Source organism: Pipistrellus hanaki (assembly GCF_964339955.1).
Source record: "Pipistrellus hanaki genome assembly, chromosome: 14".
Classification (NCBI taxonomy): Eukaryota; Metazoa; Chordata; class Mammalia; order Chiroptera; family Vespertilionidae; genus Pipistrellus; species Pipistrellus hanaki.
This window is the reverse complement of record NC_140516.1, coordinates 34,441,835-34,463,436: the sequence shown is the minus strand read 5'-3', so window position 1 is coordinate 34,463,436 and position 21,602 is coordinate 34,441,835. Positions and strand designations below refer to the sequence as shown.

Genomic DNA, 21,602 nt, shown 5'->3' with positions numbered 1-21,602 from the left:
GTGGCTCAGTAGGTTGAAGGGTCGTCTGGTACAACAAAAGGTTGTGGGTCCGATTCCTAGTCACGACTGGGAAGGTGGTGGTTTCCACTCCAGTTGGGGCCCATAGAGGAGGCAACCGATTGGCATTTCTCTTTCATATCGATGTTTCTCGCTTGCTCTCTCAAATCAATAAAAAAACATCCTCGGGTACGGATTTTTTAAAAAGTTATTCAATACTTTGGCCGAAACTGGTTTGGCTCAGTGGATAGAGCGTCGGCTTGCAGACTGAGAGGTCCCAGGTTCCATTCTGGTCAAGGGCATGTACATTGGTTGCGGGCACATCCCCAGTAGGGGGTGTGCAGGAGGCAGCTGGTCGATGTTCCTCTCTCATCGATGTTTCTAGCTTTCTGTCCCTCTCCCTTCCTCTCTGTAAAAAATATTATATTTTTAAATATATTTTTAAAAAATTATTCAATATTCTGGATTCACATATTAATGACCAGTTGAGAATTCATACATTGGGGGCAAAGGGGCAATCCTTATATATAAACAAGCATTTTTCTTTAATGCTTTATCAAACACTAGGACACTTGTCCTTGGAAATGAAAGCCTTTTTAAATACATATATATTTATTAATTTCAGAGAGGAAGGAAGAAAAAGATAGATACATCAATGATTTGAGAGAATCATTAATCGGCCACCCCTTGTATGCCCCACACTGAGCCAGAAACATTGATGAGAGAGAAACATCCATCAGCTGCCTCCTACACACCTCCCACTGGGCATGTGCCCACAACCAAGGTATATGCCCTTGACCGGAATTGAACCTGGGACCCTCCAGTCCACAGGCCAAAGCTCTATCCATTGAGCTAAACCGGCCATCTCATCTCTTTTGATACACTCCATCCCCTTTGCCGAAGGGAAAGTTATGCCCATTTGAATGAAGAGGCGCTGGCCTGACTGCTTGCTCACCAGTCAACATTCGGGTCAAGGGAGTTCCCCAGCATTTGCTCAGTGTGAACTGTGTATGCTCCAGCATTCCGTGGCTTACCTTAACCAGTGACTAGCCAGTAAACAGCTGAGTCAATACTGCAGCCGCTCAGGCTGCCTGAACGGGGGTCAGAAGAGTTTAGTTTTGTAACCTGCGAACTTGAGTGAGTTCAGGTGTTGGCAAGCCCTCTCAGTGGGACTAAGAGCAGCCAGTGTTTGCTTTCTGACCACACAGCTCTGGACTTGACACGCACTGTCCTACCAGACCTTGGATGGAATGAACTCAGTGGCTCTATTTTCACACGACCACATCCGTCTGAGAAATTCCTTACTTTCTGACACAGCCATCACCTTGTACTCCTGCCCCAGCTCTCTAACTGGCCATTTCTCCAGAGAACCCTAGTTCTTAGTTTAAAATGTGGCTTAGGCCCTAACTGGTTTGGCTCAGTGGATAGAATGTCAGCCTGTGGACTGAAGGGTCTCAGGTTCGATTCCGGTCAAGGGCATGTACCTTGGTTGCAGGTACATCCCCAGTAGGGAGTGTGCGAGAGGCAGCCGATCAATGTGTCTCTCTCTTCCTCTTTGCCCTTTCCCCCCCCCCTCTCCCTTCCAATCTCCCTTTCTCTCCCCCCTCTCTTTTCCTCCCTCCCTCTCTCTCTTTTCTTCTCTAAAAATTCAGTAAAACTATATGTAAAATGGACATAAGCCTTGAAAAGACAATTCACAAAGAAATAAAAGCACAGGGAGCACATGTGATCAGCACTACACCCCAGAGGGACACTAATGAAAAGAATGAGGTACCATTCGTACCCGTGAAAAAGACTACATTTTAAAAGACTGAAAACAACAGGAAGGAATAGGTAGCGCTGTGGAGAAACGATAGCTCCCATACCCTGCAGGGGAGAATATAGAAATATCACACCCCTCTGTGTGACATGTGGGGACCACAGGATGCGTGGGGCCAGCTGGCCTGACCACCCTGGGCAACCCAGGAGGGCAAGTTCTGGGGCTTAGGGTTCAACACCAGTTCCCCCTCTGAGCTCAGTTTCAGTGTTTGGGCACCGCTCCCAGCTTCCCAAGACAGAGTCCCCTTTCTTGGGCTGTGAGCTTGGCAGGCATGACCCTCAAAACCTTCCAGGAGTGTGGTTTTTCAGTTGTGGTTTAAGCTACACGTGGGGAACACTTGGCAGAACCCACTGAGTTCGCTGGGCATGCTCAGGGCAAAGGAAATTAGCCAGCCTATTCGCAGCTCATAGGATGTTTGTACCAAGCATTCCTGTTTTCAGAGCTCTAAAACATTCTGTGCTAACATTTCTTTATATATATATTTATGTTGATTTTTTACAGACAGGAAGAGAGAGGGATAGTTAGAAACATCTATGAGAGAGAAACATCGACCAGCTGCCTCTTGCACACCCCCTACGGGATGTACCCACAACCAAGGTACATGCCCTTGACCGAATTCGAACCTGGGACCTTTCAGTCCTCAAGCCGACGCTCTACCGCTGAGCCAAAGCGGTTTCTTACATTTATTTTCGTTGTCCTCACTTCGTGTTCCTTTTCAATTTCTAACATTTTTAGCCGCAGTATTGATTCATTTTCACATGCTTGTCATAAGTATTCTTACTTAAAGTATTAAATGGTATGAATTGTCTTCATTGAATAATGTTATCTTTTTATTCAACATGTTTTCAGTGTACCCACTGTTAGTATTTTTAAAGGATTGTGCAATATTGACTTTGGTACCTTCTTTGATCCAAAGATTATTGGGGAAGAGTTCAAACTTTCCCAAGCAGTGGTTCTAATTACATAACAGTTTGTTTTTAATTATCTCAAATGGGATTATAGGAAATTATCTCTATTGCGCCATAAACTTTTTTCCAAAACATTAGAATCCTTTCTAGTTCAAAATGGTGAATTTTATTTTTCTTTAAATTTATTATTGTTTAAATTCTTTGTTTAAAGTATTACACAAGTCTCCCCCTTGCCCCCATTGATCTCTCCCCAGCCATCCCCACCACCCCAGTATATGCCCCTTGCCCACTGTCTGTGTCCATTGGTTATGCTCATATGCATGCACACAAGTCCTTTGGTTGATCTCTTACCCTCATCCTCCACCTTCCCTCACAGGTTCAAAATGGTGAATTTTAAATCATATTACATCGTCACATGCTATGGACATTTTTTCACCATTTACATCACTCCTCTATTCTGCTTCAACAGTTAGTATATGGTTTTTTTCTGACTGGTCCTTTTGACTTTGACTTTCTCACTAGGATCCTTGAGTAACCTTATAACCAGGGTTTTGAACTCGATATCCAAGTTTGTTTGCTTCCATTTCTTTCATTTGTGACATGTTTGTTTCCCCATGTTGGCTACTTCCATGTTTGCTTCTAAGTATTAGATAGAGCTGCTATGTCTCTTGAAATTGGTTGCGTGGCCTTGTGTAGTAGGTGTGCTGTGGGGCCCAGTGGCTTAGCCTCCCCTGTCACAGGGTGGGCACTCTAGGTGCGCCCCTCTGTGGGCTGTGTGCAGTTTTATTGTAGTTGAGCCTTGATGGCTGTTGGGAGTCACTGGGAGGAACTGACCTCCAGGCCAATTGGCTGTGAGGACCCACTGCAACTTCAGTGGGAAAGCTACTGTCAAGAGAAATTTCTGTAGTGCAGAACTTGCTTCTGTGCTACCCCTGAAGTGTGCCACTTGTGGATGTGTAGTGTAATCTGACACGGTCCGATGCTGTCCACTGGCTCTTGGGTCTTCAGGGAGGTGCAAAGTCAGCCACTGCCTGGGGCCACCTGGCAGGAGCTAGAAAGAGATCACAGATTCCTATTTGTATCAGGTTAGAAAGTGCCCAGATGGGGCTCAGCTGTGAAGCAAGGCAGGCTGGTGATAGGGCTGGGCCTTGGGCCTTTTATTGATAGGTTTGGGGCACCTTGACCCAGCTGCAGTTTGAGATTTCAGCAGTCTGAAGCTTGAGCAAGGATAGGCCATTCATATGCAAAAGGTGCTGCACACAGGCTGCTAGGGCTGTAAATTGGATGCAATGACCCCTTTTAAGCACCTCCATGCTCCATGGGGAGAAAGCCACCCCCGAATTCCTGTCCCAATGCCAGACAGTCCAGTTCCTCCTCGTATGTGTTTAGGTCCCCCAGAGCCTTGCCCTGATGCTGGAGCTGAGGAAGCAGGACCTGGTTAGTTCAGGTCATGTGCAGGCCCTTTAAGAGGAGCAGCTGAGTCACCAGCAGCCTCCTTGTCACTGAGCCCCAATCCCTGCTGATTTTTAAAGCACATAGTTAAGGAGACTTGTCTTTCCAGCTCTGGCAGCCCGGTGCAGGACGATACCCCTTGCTCCTCACAGCCGGCCTCCAGAGACTATCTCCCTCCTGATTAAAAAAGCAGCACACACACACACACACACCTGGCCAGTGTTGCTCAGTGGTTGAGTATGGACCTATGAACTAGGTCACATGCCTGGGTTGCAGGCTTGATTCCCAGTTGGGGCATTCAGGAGGCAGCAAAACAAGGATTCTTTCATTGCTGATGTTTCGCTCTCCCTCTTAAAATAAAAACAGCACATGTGGGTGCTGTTCAATCTCTCCTACCACTCTGTGCTCTTTACTTCTCTAGGTTTAAGATTTCCACTCAGCCAGCTTTCAGGCAGTTCTGATGGCTGTCCAGTGTTTTGTAATTTTGTTTGTGATGGGGGGGGGGGGGGGGAGGTGTGAGTATAGGTGTTTACCTACATCACCATCTTGGTTCTCTCTAGTTTTACATGACAAAATTTGTATGCTTAAAAACTTTGTTCCTTCACCTTTAAATATTAGATAACTCTAAAATTCTAGGTTGAAACTTGTTTTGCTCAAGCCCTTTGAAAATTTGCTGTTTTATTTCAGTTAAAACATCTGCTAACTGACCTTTGTAGGTAATCTATAATGCACCCAGGTTAGTTTTCATCTTTTCTGTACAGCACTTTGTAAACTAATCCACTATGAGGTCTTTCCTTCATTATAGGAGTATTTATCCAGTGTGTACACTTGGTTCTTGTTAATTCATTCTTGTTTCACGTTCCCAACATGCTTAGTGAACAAAACAGATTAAGACCAATCAGGTGCTCAATTCCATGATTATGAGGCTGGATAAGATTAAATATCTGTAAGAAATACTGGGAAACTTCAAGTAAAATGAGGTCATAGAGGTCACTGGAATGGGTCCAGGGGTAATAAGTGGAAAAGGAGAAGAAAAAGGGCACATAGTAAACATTTCAAGGAGTTTGCTATAAAAGAAATGAGGTGCTTCTTTGGTTCTAGCTAGGACAGACAATATGTCCATAGTAATAAGAAAGGATGATGCATGGGCAGGTACTGGCAGACTTATAGACATGCAGTGGTGGAAACTTTCAAAAGTTATTTTCTGATTGTTTTTTTTTTTAGTGTCAGCATGGGCGAGGATAGAGGTGAACCTACTATCACATTCTCACTCGGAGAGTCAAGACTTAAACAGGGTATTTCTGTGATTCCTAGTTCCACTACAGTAAAGTGGAGATAATCTGATCTACATTTAAAGATAGATGGCAGCAATAGCATTTTCCCATGAAACAATCTACACAGAAATGTATGTTCAGGGAGCATTCAAGATTTCTCATAGCCTGATATACATACAGGGCCATAAACTATTAACTCCTCTATTAAAAATTTTGCATTATTTATATTCCTAGGTCTTATTTTCTTCTGATATGACTCCCACCTCCAATTACTATAGATTTTAAGGGCCTCACCTCTCTTTGTTCTATTCTTATTTTGAATGATATATTGCAACTTCCAGTTTCTGGTCTCTTATCAAGACCTTACTGTATATTCCAGAGTCTCCTCTGTATTAACCCAATAGCAGTTGAAATTTTTATGACACACATATATGTATAATCTTGATGAAAACCAAGTCAGGTAAATAATGTCACACTGCATGTGAAGACTTTATTATTTCACCTGATCCATTCTTTCTGAAAAAATAATGAGATCATTGGAAAATGAATATTTATTTGGTAGACATTTTATAGAAATAGATCCTAAAATCAAACAATTTCTTATTTAAACAAAGTATAATCCCAATCTTTCCCCCATTAAAAGCCTACTCCATAAATGAAGTACCAAAAACCCACAAAACCCAGAAACTGTACTGCTAGAGGGGAAATGAGGGAGAAAGACATTAAACTTCCATAGGAAGACTGTATATCTCTGGCAGTGGCTAAGTACACATCAGGCTGTACCCAAGGGCACTACTGAGCTGAAAACTTATCTGGAAATCTAAACTTAATACTTCCTTGTTCTTAATAAGGCTCAGAAAATTACCACCTATCAATTATGCAATGTTACATTATATAAACTGATATAATGATATAAATCAAAAAATTAAGTAGGCATTCTGGATTTTAACACCAATATAGGTAAATCTGTAGATGTATTTAAAATAAACATTCAGAACTGGAGTCTTCAGAGTTTTCTAATATCTTGAAAATTCCCATCTTCTCTTTAATTGGTCCTGAGGCATTCATTTGATCTAAGAGAAAAATATTAGGACAAGTATTCTTTAAAACGTGTTAAGAACCTAAAGAGGAATATTTAAAAAGATGTTGCTATGAGAAGTCACCTGTTCAAAAATTTGAACACATAGAAATATGGCCCCTTTATTATTCTATTACAAATAGAACAGGACTATAAGGGACACACAACAGAAACTGAAACATCAGTTTTCTAAATAAAAAAAGTAACTTCTGCTAAATTTAAAAATCTAGAGAAATAAACAGAATATCTATTTGAATTGTGTCCTTAGAGATGTATTTTAAAAAGAGCCCTAGCTGGTTTGGCTCAGTGAATACAGCATTGGAATGTGGACTGGAAGATCCAGGTTGGATTCCAGTCAAGGGCACAACGATCATGTTGCAGGCTCAATTCTTGCAACCTAGGAGGTGTGCAGGAGGCAGGTGATTGATGTCATATATTTCTATCTCTCTGAAATTGACAAAAACCTATTCTAGCCAATAAAGAAATGGTAGGACCCCCCCCCCCCCCCCCGCAGTTTTGCTACCTCTAAGGAAATATAGATAATAATCAGCAATGGGTGCTAAAACCACCATTAGGTTAAATAAAAGATTGAGAGAAAACTACAGACTTTATCAATGTTAGCTCATTGGAAATAAACTGATATTATGTGCCTCCTGGTATGATTTAAAATACGTGTAAGCATTGGTATTCCTAAGATATGGAACCTGGATGCAATTACTCAGGGAGATTGAGAAAAAGTCAGAGGACAGCTCAAGGAGTGTGTGGGGAAATTAGCCCATTTCAGAATATAGGTCATTTTATAAAACAAATAATAGGTTTCTCCAACAAATTAATGGCATTAAAAAAACAAAAGTGAGGGTGTTATAGAACTAATGGGAAATAACAATCAATGAGATTTTGTATCCTGATTCAAACTATAAAAAGATATGAGACAACTGGTGCCAATGCTATTAAATGTAATAATTATATAATGGCTATGTTTGAGAACATGTTCTTCTTAGTAAATGATGCATGAGAAAGATGTGGATAAAATTTCATAATTTAAAGATTCTGACAAAGAATAGCAATGAATGTTATGAACTATTGAGGATTAATGAATAATATATATACACACACACATACAGTGAGTGCTACATTATTCTCTCCAGTTAATGTCTATGTTTTAAAGTTTCCATGAAAATAAAAGCGTAAGAGATATTTACCAATGAGATCACTTCGATCTAACAACAATTCTAGATCTTCATCGCTGATGACCTTTTCTCTTGATCCTTTTACTTCCCTATAATAGAAAGCAAAAATTTTTACTAAACGATAAATCAAAGTCATGAATTACATTTTTCTCAACAACAACAAATCATACCTCTCATAATCTCTAGATTTTAATAATTCCATTAATTCCTTAGGGTCTAGGAAACTCTTAGATGGATTTAATCCAGATCGACCACCTTTGAAATGATCTAGAAAAAGTATTCAAGAAATTCAAAATTGTTTTTAAAACCAAAATACATTACAAAGCTTACATTAAAGACAGATAAGACCAAATGTTGGTAAAAAAGAAAAGTAAGTGAAATTCTTGGGAAAAGTTTGGTAGTTTCCTATAGATTGTAAATGTATGCCCACCCTAAGACCCAGAACAAATAAATGCATATGCCCACAAATACCTGTACAAATACCAGATTTTTTTTTTTGTTGAGAAAATATCTTTATGACCTTGGGGTAGGCAATGAGTTTTTTTAAATATAATTTTATGGACTTCACAGAGGAAGGGAGAGGGAGATAGAAACATAAATGATGAGATAAATGATGAGATAATCATTGACTGGCTGCCTCCTGGGATGCCCCATACTGGGCCTCAAGCCCAGGCACCTGCTGCTCTTGAGCACAATCAAACCTGGGACCCTTCAGTCCGCAGGCTGACACTCTCCCCACTGAGCCAAACCAGGTAGGGCCAAATATGATTTTTATGAATAAGAATCAACAACTGTGAATAACTCAAAAACCAATCAACAGAAAAGTGGATTAATGAGCTATTCAGAAATTATTTAAACAAACTCCAAACTTCTAATACATACACAACACAGATGAATTTCAAAAATATTATGTTGAGCAAAAGTAGGTAAAGTACATAGACAAAGAATGCAGTAGAAAACCTACTTGAACATGGAAGTATCTGTGACTTTGACCTACATTAGAAGATTGCTACATGAGTATAGACATGTCAAAATTTGTCACTGTACACTCAAGCTCTGTATGTATATTATACATCAATAAAACAGTCAATATTTATTAAACTAAATTGTTTATACTTTAATTTTCAAAGTACTGAAAATAGAACTTAGGAAAATGAGACTATAAACTTCACTAAATTCCCATCAAATTCCTAAAGCAGCACAGGCAAAAATTTTTAAATTTGTACAAAATTTTGTTGCGTGAGGACTTATCTGTATTTGCAAGTAGGAAAGTAGCATAATATAAACTGATAACTGATTCCATCATAATATGGACCATATTGCATTTTAATTACATGGACCATATTGCATTTTAATTACTAGTGTATGGGTCTCATCAGATTGGGGTTCCTTGAGAGCAGACTTTTAAGTTCACTTTGCCTTGAAGTAAATACCAAATTATTTACTTAATGATAGAACAGTTTCTATTCAAGTGGTCAAATGGTATGTATCCATAATTATTGAGCATTAATTTCCAAATATTCTACAATTTGATTAAGAAACTTAAACCAATGCTTTGACTTAGTTTGTGCTAAATAATTTTTAAAATGTGTAGCTTTGGGACATTTTATTACAAAAAGCTGTTTTTTATATACATGACTAACAACTTAAAATTCACCATACATTTACTTCATTTTTTAGCTTCATTGATTTTTGGTTGTTATATAAGGAGATCCTCCCTTTTCTGGGCGATTTAACAGCATAATTCGTCAGTGAGCATCTCTTAGTTTTCCTTTACTGGCAGTAGGGCTTACACCTAGTATTAATGCTGCTTCTCATTTTGGGTTCAAACCCACCTCTATAATAGCCAACACTGAAGGGAGACTTTGAAAAACTTGTTTTACTTGAGGCGCCATATGCTTCATGGCTTGCAAAGCATAATGAACTGCAAATCCTGCAGCAGCAATGGTCAATCCAACTGTGACCACTGTACTGGCCACGGCTCTGGCTCGGCTCCCCTGCCTCCACTGAGAACAGGGTTCATCCCAGCCCTCCCGCTGCTACCAGAAAGCAAGGGTGCCAGAGCGGGGACCAAAGGTCCACCGTCAAATATTTTTTGAATTAATAGTTGAACAAAGTAAATTGATTTGTTTATAGCACTACTCAATATTTTTAACATCCTAGAATTTAATATATTAAACTTGCAAGAAGAGGTTTGCAAGTTTTCTTAATTCTTTTGACAAACAAAGCTCTTATTAAGAATTAAGTATCAATGCTCGGCTGATGTGATCCACAAACCAGGAGGTCAGGGCACATGCCTGGGTTGCTAGCTCGATCCCCTGTAGGGGATAGTGGGAATCAATGATTCTCTCATCATTGATATTTCTCTCTTCCTGAAATCAATACAAATTTAAAAAAAAAAAGAAAAAAGAATAAGCATCAACATCATTTCAAATCCCTATGACATATTTCAGATAGGCACTTTGATATTATCCTTTTGTTCCTCACCTAGAAACTCCCTAATGTTTTCCTTTTATGTCTATGGTCACTAACTTAGGTCTTTCTTTACAGCTTCAAGTTTCCTTCTGTCTGTTTAATAAATCCTGCACTAACCATGCTCACTCATTTCTTTTACAAAGAAAATAACACAAATCCACAACACACAACAACTGAAGCAAAAAAGAAAGTGGTATTTACTTTTGTGGATGATCAATTTCTCCAATTTTCTTTTAGCAGCTGCTCTTTCCACAATTTTCTGATCAACAGTGTTTGCTGTAACAAGACGATATACAACAACTGGCTTTGTCTGACCGATTCTATGACATCTATCCTGGGCCTGAAGATCAGACTGAGGATTCTTAAAGAAAAACAACATTGAACAAGGTAAGGTTTATATTATTTAAATTTATACTATGTGTGGATAAAGTCAACATGCATGATCTAATAAAAAACTTTTAAATAGTGCCTTAACTTAGACTTCTACATTGGCATAATTGATAGAGTATGTTCCAGCCTTTACACACAGGACACCTGATTAAATTATTTACTTAAAATGGATACCTTTTCAAAACAGATAAGTGAAACTGCAAAGTATACAATGAAAGATTAAAAAAACTCAGAATGTAATGATACTGCAAAGTATACAATGAAAGATTAAGAAACTCAGAATATAATGATAATCAGCACATTATACTTGCAACTTACCCAATCACTATCATAAATGATAACTGTATCTGCTGCAGTCAAATTAATGCCCAGGCCACCAGCTCGTGTACTCACTAAAAAGATAAACACCTCTGGATCTGTGTTAAAGTTGTGCATCTAAAAGCAAAAAAGGATGAGAACACAGGAGTTAACAAACTTCTATCTGGAAAGAGGTTAGGGTGCTGCCTGTGTAGCAGCCATCTCACAGCCATGTGTTTGCCAGGAAAGGAAGTGGGAGGTCAGTGGTGGGCTCTTCAAACTGGCTATGAGTTCTTCAGCATCCAAAGGGCACTTGATGAGAGGTAAATACTGAAAACCCCAGAAGCCATAAAATGTGAAAAAGACCAGTTTTCTGAAAAGACAAAATCGCTGAAGATGTTCTTCTCACAACACATAAAAAAAAAAAATCATAGGCCTATTTCCCAGATTGTGGGAAAAAACCCCCCCGAGGGGCCCTAGGATATGCTGTATCAATTTGAACTCCAGAGGGGCTTGAAACTGAACAGCACAGGCCAGAAACACCATGCTCCATGCCTACTTGACTGACCCTTAATAAAAACTCGGGAAGTCAAGGTTTAGTTGAGTTTCCCTGGTTTACTTAACATGTGTTATTACAAATTGTTGCCGGGATAATTGAGTGCTGCCTGTGTGACTCCACTAGAAATTCAGTTTCTTCTGGACTTTACCTACTTAACTTTTCTCTTTGCCAATTTTAATCATTATCGTTTCACTGTAATAAACCATAACCACGAGAGACATTAAGAAAAATATAAACACTTTAGTAAAAACAGATTATTTTTAATTAAGGGAGGTCAAATCAATCACTTGGATCTTTGAAACAACTGTTAGGCTGGCAGGGTGGCTTAGTCGGTTGCAGCATCATCCTGTTCACCAAAAGGCTGTGGGTTGGATTGCTGATTGGGTGTGTATGAGAGGCAACTGATCAATGTTTCTCACACCAATTTTTTCCCCTCTCTCTAAAATCATTAAACATATCCATGGGTAAGGCTTAAAAGAAAAGTTATGTTAATAAAACACCTGATGGTGTTAACTTCATTTGCACCGACTTTGTTAAAGAAAAGTCTAAGTTAAGATCTCAGGTCTTAAAGAAAATCTACACTACAAGGGAAGTTTAAGGGAGACCATTTACTATTAGAAAAGAATATTAAAAAATTTAAAAATATTAGAAGGGAAAATCTAGGCCACCCATTTGCAAAAAGAAAAAAAGTAGTGATAAAAACCGAAATTGGTTGGCTAGGAGATGGGGCAGGCAGGAAAGATGGATTATTCTGAGGGAGCATGAGGAAATTTTTTGAGCAGATGGATAATGTATCTTGATAGTTTGGTCATGCTCATAAATGCATTAATCAAAATAACAAATATATAATTAATTTTATTCCCTCAGGGTATGTAAGTATCATCCTAAAAGACAAAATATGCTGAAGTAACTAGAAAGGGACTATCATCAATTATTTTTAAACACAGTAAGAGAGGATGGAACAGGGTAACAGACTGATGTTATAGCTATGCGATTAATAATAGTAAAGTTTTAACTGCAGGTTCTAGGTGGGTTTACAGATCACTAAAAAATTCCTTTCAACTGTGATTCTTAAAATTTCATAGTAAAACATTAGAGGTAAAGGAAAGAGCCAAAATGGAAAAGAAATGTTATCCTATAATAGGTATAGTAGAGTTTAAGTAGGATATTAACAAAAGATACACTATGTAATTTGCTAAAGACTAAAGGGTTTTTGCTCTTTTGGATCTATCAATTTGTTGGGTCTATTTTGAATATTACTTCAGAAATTCAGGTAAGAATTAAAAAAAAAAAACTTTAGTATGTATGACATTAAGAAAACTTACATTTCTCTCCCTCTCTGAATAAGTCATGGATCCATCAAGTCTGCTAAAGTTGAAATTTCTAAAGTGGCAGTAATCAATCAAAATGTCCAACATTCTGGTCATTTGTGAAAAAAGCAGCACCTGAAATTTAAATATATTTTAGTAGCTATATTAATAAAAGAAGAATTAAACAATAAAAAAATCTAACCAAAGTACAACCTTATGACCTCTGGCTTTTAGTTCCGGCAGCATTCGATCCAAAATTAAGAATTTCCCAGAATTTGTTATCAATTCTTCATCAACCTTAAAAGGGGACAAAGAAAGAAAAAAATTATCAAAAAGTAATTATCATGTACTAATAATTTGGCTTTGTCAAAATAAAAGCAATGTGGACATTTCAATTTTCAAAGACAAAACCTTATAAAATTAAAAAAAAAAACAAAAACCCACAAATAACAAAGTCAAATTAAAAATTTTTAATCAGAAGATAATTATTTCTCTAGGAAAGACATGCTCCGAAACTTAAAACACATTTTACAAAAATAAAATTTAGTTTAAGTAGATTTACTCCCTCTACTCTTTCCCCAAAGGCTTTGCATAAGAGAATAAGGTCAAACTTATTATATATGTTGAGATTTTTTTTTTTTTATAACCAAGTATATTTTCAAGAAAATATGTATGAAAATCACTGGTAGAACTCTCAGTAGAAATTAAAACACAGGAGCTTATATATACACCTAGTATTGAAGATTAAGAAATTATTCACTTTCTTGTAAACATAAATTACTTCATTAGATTATGTTTTTTACTTGAATGAAAAATTATAAAGCAGTAATTCTCAAATATGGGAAATTTTGCCTACCATTCCCAGGATGTATTTGGCAGCGTCTGGAGGCATTTCAGATTGACACAAAACTGGGGGAAGGAAATACTCCTGGCATCTAGTGGCTAAGGGCTAGGGATGCTGCTAAATGGCCTATAATCCACAGGACAGCATCACCTAAACAAAGAAATATACTGGCCCAAAATAGCAGTATTCCCAAGAGTGAGACACTCTGCTGTAAACCACTATGAAACAAGAGTATTAAAGATTACTTAGAACTTATTTCCTAATATTATTAAGCTATTTTTTCCATCAAAAGCTGTTTATCTTGCTGCCCAAGAAAGTAATTTAATTTAATCTGAAAATCTGCAACTTAATTTCAACTTTTTGGTTTTCTCCTGTGGCTCTGTTGAAATGTAAATGAGCAGCCAGGTTGGTTGCAAGGTTGACAACTAAAGGTGTCTCTCAAATGGACAGCAAGTGAAACAGAGGGGAAATCAGCTGAGTTACTAAACAACTGTATTTCTAATTTTTCCAATATGGAAAATGACCCAACATTTTAAAAGCACAGAAATCAAAATAGGGCATTATTCAATAGTATTTACCTTAAACTCCTGTGTGACTGGATCTATAGGGTACTCAATCAAATATGGATGGTTACAGCATTTACGAAGTAGCATCATTATATTCTGCAGCTTCAGATCAACTTCAGATTCTACAGGAATATTCACTTCTGCAACAGCTCTATCAAAAATATATAATCCATGAATACAAGAAATATGAAAAAATATCAGTTTAAAGGATACTTTATTTTTAAATTCACACCTTTCTTGGTCAAGCTGTGGCTGTAGCTGACTGATCAAGCTGTCCAATTCATTAGGGGAATCATCTCTTTCGCTGTAATTTATTAATTTCCTTGTTCGCCGTTTTGGTCGTCCAGTGGAACTTAACTGAACTGTTTCTTTCTAAGAGAGAACAAATGAAAGGAATATCTGTTTAAAAAGCTACACCTTTAAATTCTAAATACATATCTAAAAAGTCAGATCTTCCCTTTACAATGCAAATGGGAGAAGAGATCTATTGGTTGTACAAAAGATAAATGCATAACCTTAAGTATTTTGAGAAAAAAATAGGCACATAAAGTAGTGAAAAACCTGGGTAGTTAAGCAAGATTTAACGGTCTCCTAATTTTCACTGATAATCACATTCCAGTTTATTTCTTAAAATATGGTAGGTGACTAAAACAATTAATATAGGAGACGTCACTTAAATTTTAGGACCACAGTATTACTGGCCTTATGCCTTGCACTTCAGTTAGAAATTCACTCTTAAGTCCCGAAAACAGGTGATTAGCCCCAAGACTGGAAACCACGAAATTTTCTATGCCAGCTGTCTGATACAGTGCATTTCAAAACACACTACCTCACTGGCTCCGAACATGTTGGCAATGGTACGGTTCACGATGGCTGTGTAAAAGGTCTCTTGTTTCTTTGAAAGTGGTGCATAAACCACTACTTCTCGTTTAGGGGGAACTTCAAGAGCAACATCAGATTTTAGTCTTCTCAGTAAGAACGGTGTTAGAATCTAAAATTTAGACATGAAGAAACACATGTGAATATTGTACATTCTTATATTTTAGGGAATACTCTCCCAAAAGGTCCCTTTCCCCCTTTTTCTTTTCTTCCTATATAATTATCAAATCTCAAAAGGTGAGGTAAATGTCTCCTTGAGATTTTCCCCTACCAGGTAACCACATGACAAATTTATAGTATTTACCCATAGCATTTCACAACTTGTTTTCTAATATATACTAAATATTTTAAAAAGCCAATATAGGTTTTGGATTAGTAGAAAAACCAATGAATCAACCAATCAATCCAGAGATGTGAACATGAAAACCTAATATAAATTTTAAAACTTTAGATTTAAAATTACTCTCTCTCATTAGACATGTGATGACAACTGATTTCCATATTTTTAAAAACATAGAAGCAAAAGGTAATTATACCATTATTAAACTTCTTAGATTTTTTAAGAAATTCCCCAGAGGCAGACAGCTAAGACATTTTACAAGAGAAAGAGAACATGACCAGTAGTGTGTGTGTGTGTGTGTGTGTGTGTGGGGGGGGGGGGGGGGGGGGGGGGAGAAGAAAGGGAAGCACCTATGGAAATCAGCCCAGAAACAAATATACTTAAAGAAAATCAGCCAAATTAAAGGTAAAATCTTGTAGGATGCATATGATTATTTTTACTTCCCATTTCTGTACTGTTTCAGATTTTTATCATAAATATATATAAACTTTAAAGTAAAAAAAGTTTATAAGGATTTTGAATAAAATTGTCAAAACACAATCAAGCAGCTTTTTAGGCCCACATATAAAAATAATTTGGTCATCTTTGAAAGATTATGTTTGCTTGAAGTAAAGATAGTTGGATGTGTGGAAACTGATGAACATTAATAATGGATCATGCAAATAAGTAAATTATATAAATATTACTGGCAAACATTGTATTAAAAAAACCACTTAATTTTACTTTTTGAGTGACAAACATCAGTGACCATTAGGGGTCAAATGAATGAATATACATGAAAAAAGTAAAATTTCAAAGAGCACTTGCTTTCTGTTATAAAGCCATGGGGGTGGGGGAACATACATTAAACTTGGGAGGATCCTCATGTTTCAAAATCTACTACCATGAGTTGAAAACGGTTGATCTCTAGGGTTCCTTTTTAATTCTAAGTCTACAGTAAGCAAAAGAAGAAAAAAGACAAAACCTGGTGCAGCATATGCAACACATTCTGTTCTCTTTCTTTAGCAATAATATCTTCAGCAGTTTCAGAAAGACTAGTGATATCAAACCAAGATTCAAAGCTGTAAGAGAAATGATTAAAAGTTATCACAAATCAGTTATATTAACATGATTTGTTTTGCATTTCTCATTTTATATTAACCTGACTCTTAAGAAGCAGATATTTTCTTAAAGTGGGCATATTTCTGATTTATATATTAACATAATCTTACAATAGTTAAAAATATACAAACACTAAGGGATGTTTATTTTTTCCTTTTAAAAATGCAGACTGCCACTTGCAGCACCTCATGTGGATGTGTCTGGAGTCTTGGCGGTTTGACCATCCTGTGTTCTCCTACAAATGGACCTGGAGAGCTTGTGTGGCAGGTCTAACAGGGGAGAGCAGCCACTGCCCCACCTTGATTGAAAAACACCCCTACCAAGGATTGTTCTTCCTTAGCCTAGCGCACAGCTTCAGGAGGAATGCATATGGAGTGATGAGGTAACCTGCTAAAGAATCAACCTGGTGCCGAGACCGGTTTGGCTCAATGGATAGAGCGTCAGCTTGGGGACTGAAGGGTCCCGAGTTTGATTCCGGTCAAGGGCATGTACCTTGGTTGCGGGCATATCCCCAGTAGGGGGTGTGCAAGAGTCAGCTGATCGATGACTCTCTCATCGATGTTTCTAACTCTCTATCTCTCTCCCTTCCTCTCTGTACAAAATCAATAAAATATATTTAAAAAAAAAAAAGAATCAACTTGGTGATCAAATGGGGTGACAGATGTTGCAGTCAGATCAGCCTCACATCCTTGTAAACTAACTTTGAAATCTAAGGCAGTATAGATATAAATTCAGATTTCTACCACCATGTTTTAACTCAGCAGCAATGTGTAGGACCTGAAAATGTCCTTAATAAATGTCTATACTAACAATCAGACAGCCTGGCTTTGGGCCAACATTTGGAAACCACAGGTTTCACCTGTATGAGCCCGGACTAGGGTCCGGGCGAGGTGAGGAGCCTGCAATCGAGGTATGTGCTCTTGACTGATATCGAACCCAGAACCCTTCAATCTGCAGGCAGACGCTCTATCGAAGTCAACTGGCTAGGGCATATGTTCAACTCTTGACACACATTTTTAAGGTTTTTTTATTTTATTTTATCTTACAATGATTAAAGGAAAACTATTGAATTGAGAACAATTAAAATATTTGTTAACTTTGTGAAACCTATTCAGATGGTTTTTCCTCATTTTATCCTCACAAAACAATTCAGAGGATAGAAGTTAAATATATCCTCTAACTCACAAGAAAACCTTGGTGTAAATTTACTAGTTAGTCCTCCTCAGTTTGGCTCAGTGGATAGAGCATTGGTCTGTGGATTCAACTGTGCGGAGTTCAATTCCGGTCAAGGGCACCTGCCAGGATTGCAGGCTCTATCCCTAGTAGGGGGCATGCAGGAGGCAGCAAACTGATGTTTCTCCCTCATTAATGATGTTTCACTCTCTCCCTTCTTCTCTGAAATTTATATATATATGTAATTTTTTTTTTAAAGGGAAACGTATAGGGAAAGGGAGAATTGGTGAGAGGTGATAAAAAAAAGTACAAACTTCCAGATATAAGTGAATAGGACTGTAATTGATGATTACAATTAACACTCCTGTATGATATATAGGAAAACTTTTAAGAGAGCAGACCCTAAGAGTTCTTATCACCTCTTTTTAAAAAGGAGAAATACTTTTTCTTATTACTGCAGGTGATAGATGTTAACTAAATCTACTTTAGTAACCATTTCACAATATATAGTGGTATATGTTTATTACCTTGCAGTAAACCTGGGGAGAAAACATCATAAAAAAAAAAAACCACAGTAAAATATACAATATATACCACAAAGAATTTGCCAAAAAGCTATTATCTTAATTTAGCTATCTAGAATAAAGGTATTAACTTTAAGAACACAGTATTTGAAAAGGTTAGGGAAACCTATAAAGAGTTCAAATGACTGGCTTACCTACCTTTTCAAGTCATCAAATACATCTGGCAACAAAAAGTTTAGCAGTGACCAAAGTTCCGATAAATTGTTTTGCAAGGGAGTCCCAGTCAAAAGAAGTTTGTTATCCGCATTAAATCGTTTTAACTCCCTGATTAGACGGCACTTCATGTTCTTAATCCGGTGTCCTTCATCTACTATTAAGTATTTCCAATAACAATGCTGAAAAAGAATTTAGGAAAAAATTTTTTTATGATACTGCACAAGTTTTCCTAAAAACAATTCTGAAAATAAAACCTTGATTCGAGATGAATGTTAGATTTTAACAAACTGCATTTCTGTTTATTGAGATAATACTTTCCTTTGATCTATTAAAAGGATAATTTTCCTGCCCGGTTTGGCTCAGTGGATAGAGCGTTGGCCTATGGATTGAAGGGTCCCAGGTTTGATTCCGGTCAAGGGCATGTACCTTGGTTGCGGGCATATCCCCGGTAGGGGGTGTGCAAGAGGCAGCTGATCGATGACTCTCTCATCGATGTTTCTAACTCTCTATCTCTCTCCCTTCCTCTCTGTATAAAATCAATAAAATATATTTAAAAAATATATATATACATATTTTAAAAAGGATAACTTTCCTACACTAAATAGACCTCAGTTGGAAGTATTTAAGATTTTTTCCAGCCGAAACTGGTTTGGCTCAGTAAATAGAGCGTCGGCCTGCGGACTGAAAGGTCCCGGGTTCGATTCCAGTCAAGGGCATGTGCCTTGGTTGCGGCCACATCCCCAGTGGGGAGGGTGCAAGAGGCAGCTGATCGATCGTTCTCTCCCATCGACGTTTCTAGCTCTCTATCCCTCTCTCTTCCTCTCTGTAAAAAAAAAATCAATAAAATATATATATATATAAAAATATATTTTTCCATTCACATTATATAGTGTCTTTAGTTTTCCATCCTAATGCATTGTCAAATTTTGATTAATGTTATACTAGATAACTAAAGAACTGAAAGCTTGTCTCTGAAAAATAAAATAGCATTACAATTTTCATTTTTAAGATTGACACTATAAACTGTGGTGTAGGTTTTTACATAGCGACTGGTTTCCTTAGGTTTCCCCTTTCTTCTGGAGCTAGGTTTCATTTTTATCTTTGTGGAAAGCCATCCATTTAGTTTTACTGTGTTGTCATGAAAATTGTTTTAACTTCCCATTTTTAATAGCTGTATTTTCTCTTTTATCTTGACCAGGTCAACTTAAAGTTCATCTCTTTTATTTTGTAAAATAAAAAAATATGCAATATTTCTTGGAAGTATAAAAATCAAACCAGCAAGGATATTCTTGGATAAAAGAATTGTCAAATTGGGGGAAGAGTGTGAAATGAGGCATCTTTAGTATTTTACTTTATATATTCATAGTAGAATGTATTAATTTTATTTAAAGATAAAATTTTTTAAATATTATGACTTTAATAAAAATAACTTGGGACTTCTTTTTCTGATAATATGGCAAACCAGGTAACATGAAAAATTTCTCTCTGTAAGCCATCTACTTTAAAAAGCCAAACAAAATATAAAAATATCCTTTATAAATAGGTATAAAAAAAAAAAGAAAACCTAATGCAATGGAAATAATGATTATGAAAAATAAATTAGTGAACTCAAGTATTTATACTAATCAGGAATAAAACCCTGCACCACCCCCAATGCCATCAACTACTAAAACTATGACAAAGAAGATTATGTTTCAGTATGGGCTGAGTAGGAAGAGCAAAATAATTAATTAGAAAGGTTTTCATGACGATTAGTCTATTATTTATGCATTAATTAATTCTTATATGTGACTTATCAGGAAGATACTCTATAAACAATTGAGCACACCAGGCAAAGCCCATTTAGCTGATTCTTATTTGATTAAATTTAAGTAAGTTCTATCTATTTAAAGCACATGTCCAAGACATACCTATAATATATTTACAGATTAGGCCATATCTGATGGATTCTAACTCACTTAAAATTACATTATGGCTACAAAGTGCAACCAACCTTCATCTGATCTTTCTGTTAAAATCAAACAGCTCCTTCAGCTTCTAAGGGGCTGTGCACAATACAATCTATTACTTCCATCAGAAAAATTTTTTAAATGCTACTGGATGATGAATTATAAAAATGTGATTGATGGATTACAGAGAATCCAATGAAGTTAATTCCCACCTGTAATGCATTGCGGTCTCTCATGGCTATTTCAAATGAAGTGATCACCACAGGATGAATCTGCAGTGTTCCTTTCCGTTGGTGAATCTTCCTTACCAATTTTCGACGTTCCTCCTGGGTCCCGTGATATAACATAGTAGGTATCTAAAAGATTTTACATAAAAATGTGAAAATCTAACAACCATTTTTGAGATACTTGTAATCAATTAATTCTAATAAATTATTGGACTACTATGGGAGAATTAAAAAGCCTTAAGAATCAATCAAATGTAAGCCAACGCAGATTACGAAGATGCCTCTAAAATGTGTTTCTTATAAGTCAAAAATGTGACAAAAAAAATATATATGGAAGGAAAACAACCATAAGAATAGAATTAAAGAATAAAATCTACCTAGGTCTATTTCAGGTGAATCAAATTATCCAATACACAGAAAATCATCCATCGATATTTTTTGGCAATAAGTCCAATAGTACTAGTACTTATTCATCTTTTTGAACTTCAACTAGGTATTGATGAGATTGAAATATAATGTATTTACTCAGAAATCAATATAATTATAGTAAGAGATCTATAATTCACACAACAAAACAAACGTTTGAAATTATATATACAAAAGGAAACATGACTTACTTCTGGTGTGAACCTTTGGAATTCAGCGATCCAGTTAGGAAGGGTAGATAACGGGCCACAGACAAGGAAAGGTCCAGGTACTCCTCTCTCAATCATCAAGGCGATTGTAGCGATGCACTGAACTGTCTTTCCCAATCCCATTTCATCTGCTAAAATGCCATTAATTCCATTTTCCCAAAGCATCTGGACAAAATAATGAACACTGCATTTAAATTCTCATATAATCTCCTACTGAATTAGCAACTGTGTTTTTTTTTACCCAAAGATAATAATGATGAGACTGACATATTAATAAGTTATAATACTTGCAGGCAGGACAGTATCAAAATCATAAATGTGTTGGCAGCCTTGAATAAGATAATTTTCACTGAAAAATTATTTTTAAATTGATTTCAGAGAGGAGAGGAAGAGATACAG

At 36.8% G+C, this 21,602-nt stretch overlaps 1 protein-coding gene across 2 annotated transcripts in view; it reads right to left on the bottom strand.

Moving 5' to 3' along the window:
• Positions 1 to 5,986: 5,986 nt before the first annotated feature.
• HELLS (helicase, lymphoid specific) overlaps positions 5,987 to 21,602 on the bottom strand; it is a 28,378-nt gene continuing 12,762 nt past the window's right edge. The window contains exons 9-22 of one of the 2 annotated variants that reach the window (XM_084904699.1): positions 21,186 to 21,368; positions 20,554 to 20,697; positions 18,375 to 18,571; positions 16,343 to 16,439; positions 14,989 to 15,150; positions 14,392 to 14,531; positions 14,172 to 14,310; positions 12,963 to 13,046; positions 12,765 to 12,884; positions 10,902 to 11,018; positions 10,395 to 10,554; positions 7,889 to 7,985; positions 7,731 to 7,807; positions 5,987 to 6,523 (exon numbers count right to left, since the gene is read on the bottom strand). In XM_084904699.1, the coding sequence (XP_084760825.1) occupies positions 6,429 to 6,523; positions 7,731 to 7,807; positions 7,889 to 7,985; positions 10,395 to 10,554; positions 10,902 to 11,018; positions 12,765 to 12,884; positions 12,963 to 13,046; positions 14,172 to 14,310; positions 14,392 to 14,531; positions 14,989 to 15,150; positions 16,343 to 16,439; positions 18,375 to 18,571; positions 20,554 to 20,697; positions 21,186 to 21,368 (1,812 nt within the window). In that variant the 3' untranslated portion in view covers positions 5,987 to 6,428. The remainder of the gene's footprint in view (positions 6,524 to 7,730; positions 7,808 to 7,888; positions 7,986 to 10,394; positions 10,555 to 10,901; positions 11,019 to 12,764; positions 12,885 to 12,962; positions 13,047 to 14,171; positions 14,311 to 14,391; positions 14,532 to 14,988; positions 15,151 to 16,342; positions 16,440 to 18,374; positions 18,572 to 20,553; positions 20,698 to 21,185; positions 21,369 to 21,602) is intronic. The other variant, XR_014796832.1, reaches the window with a different exon arrangement.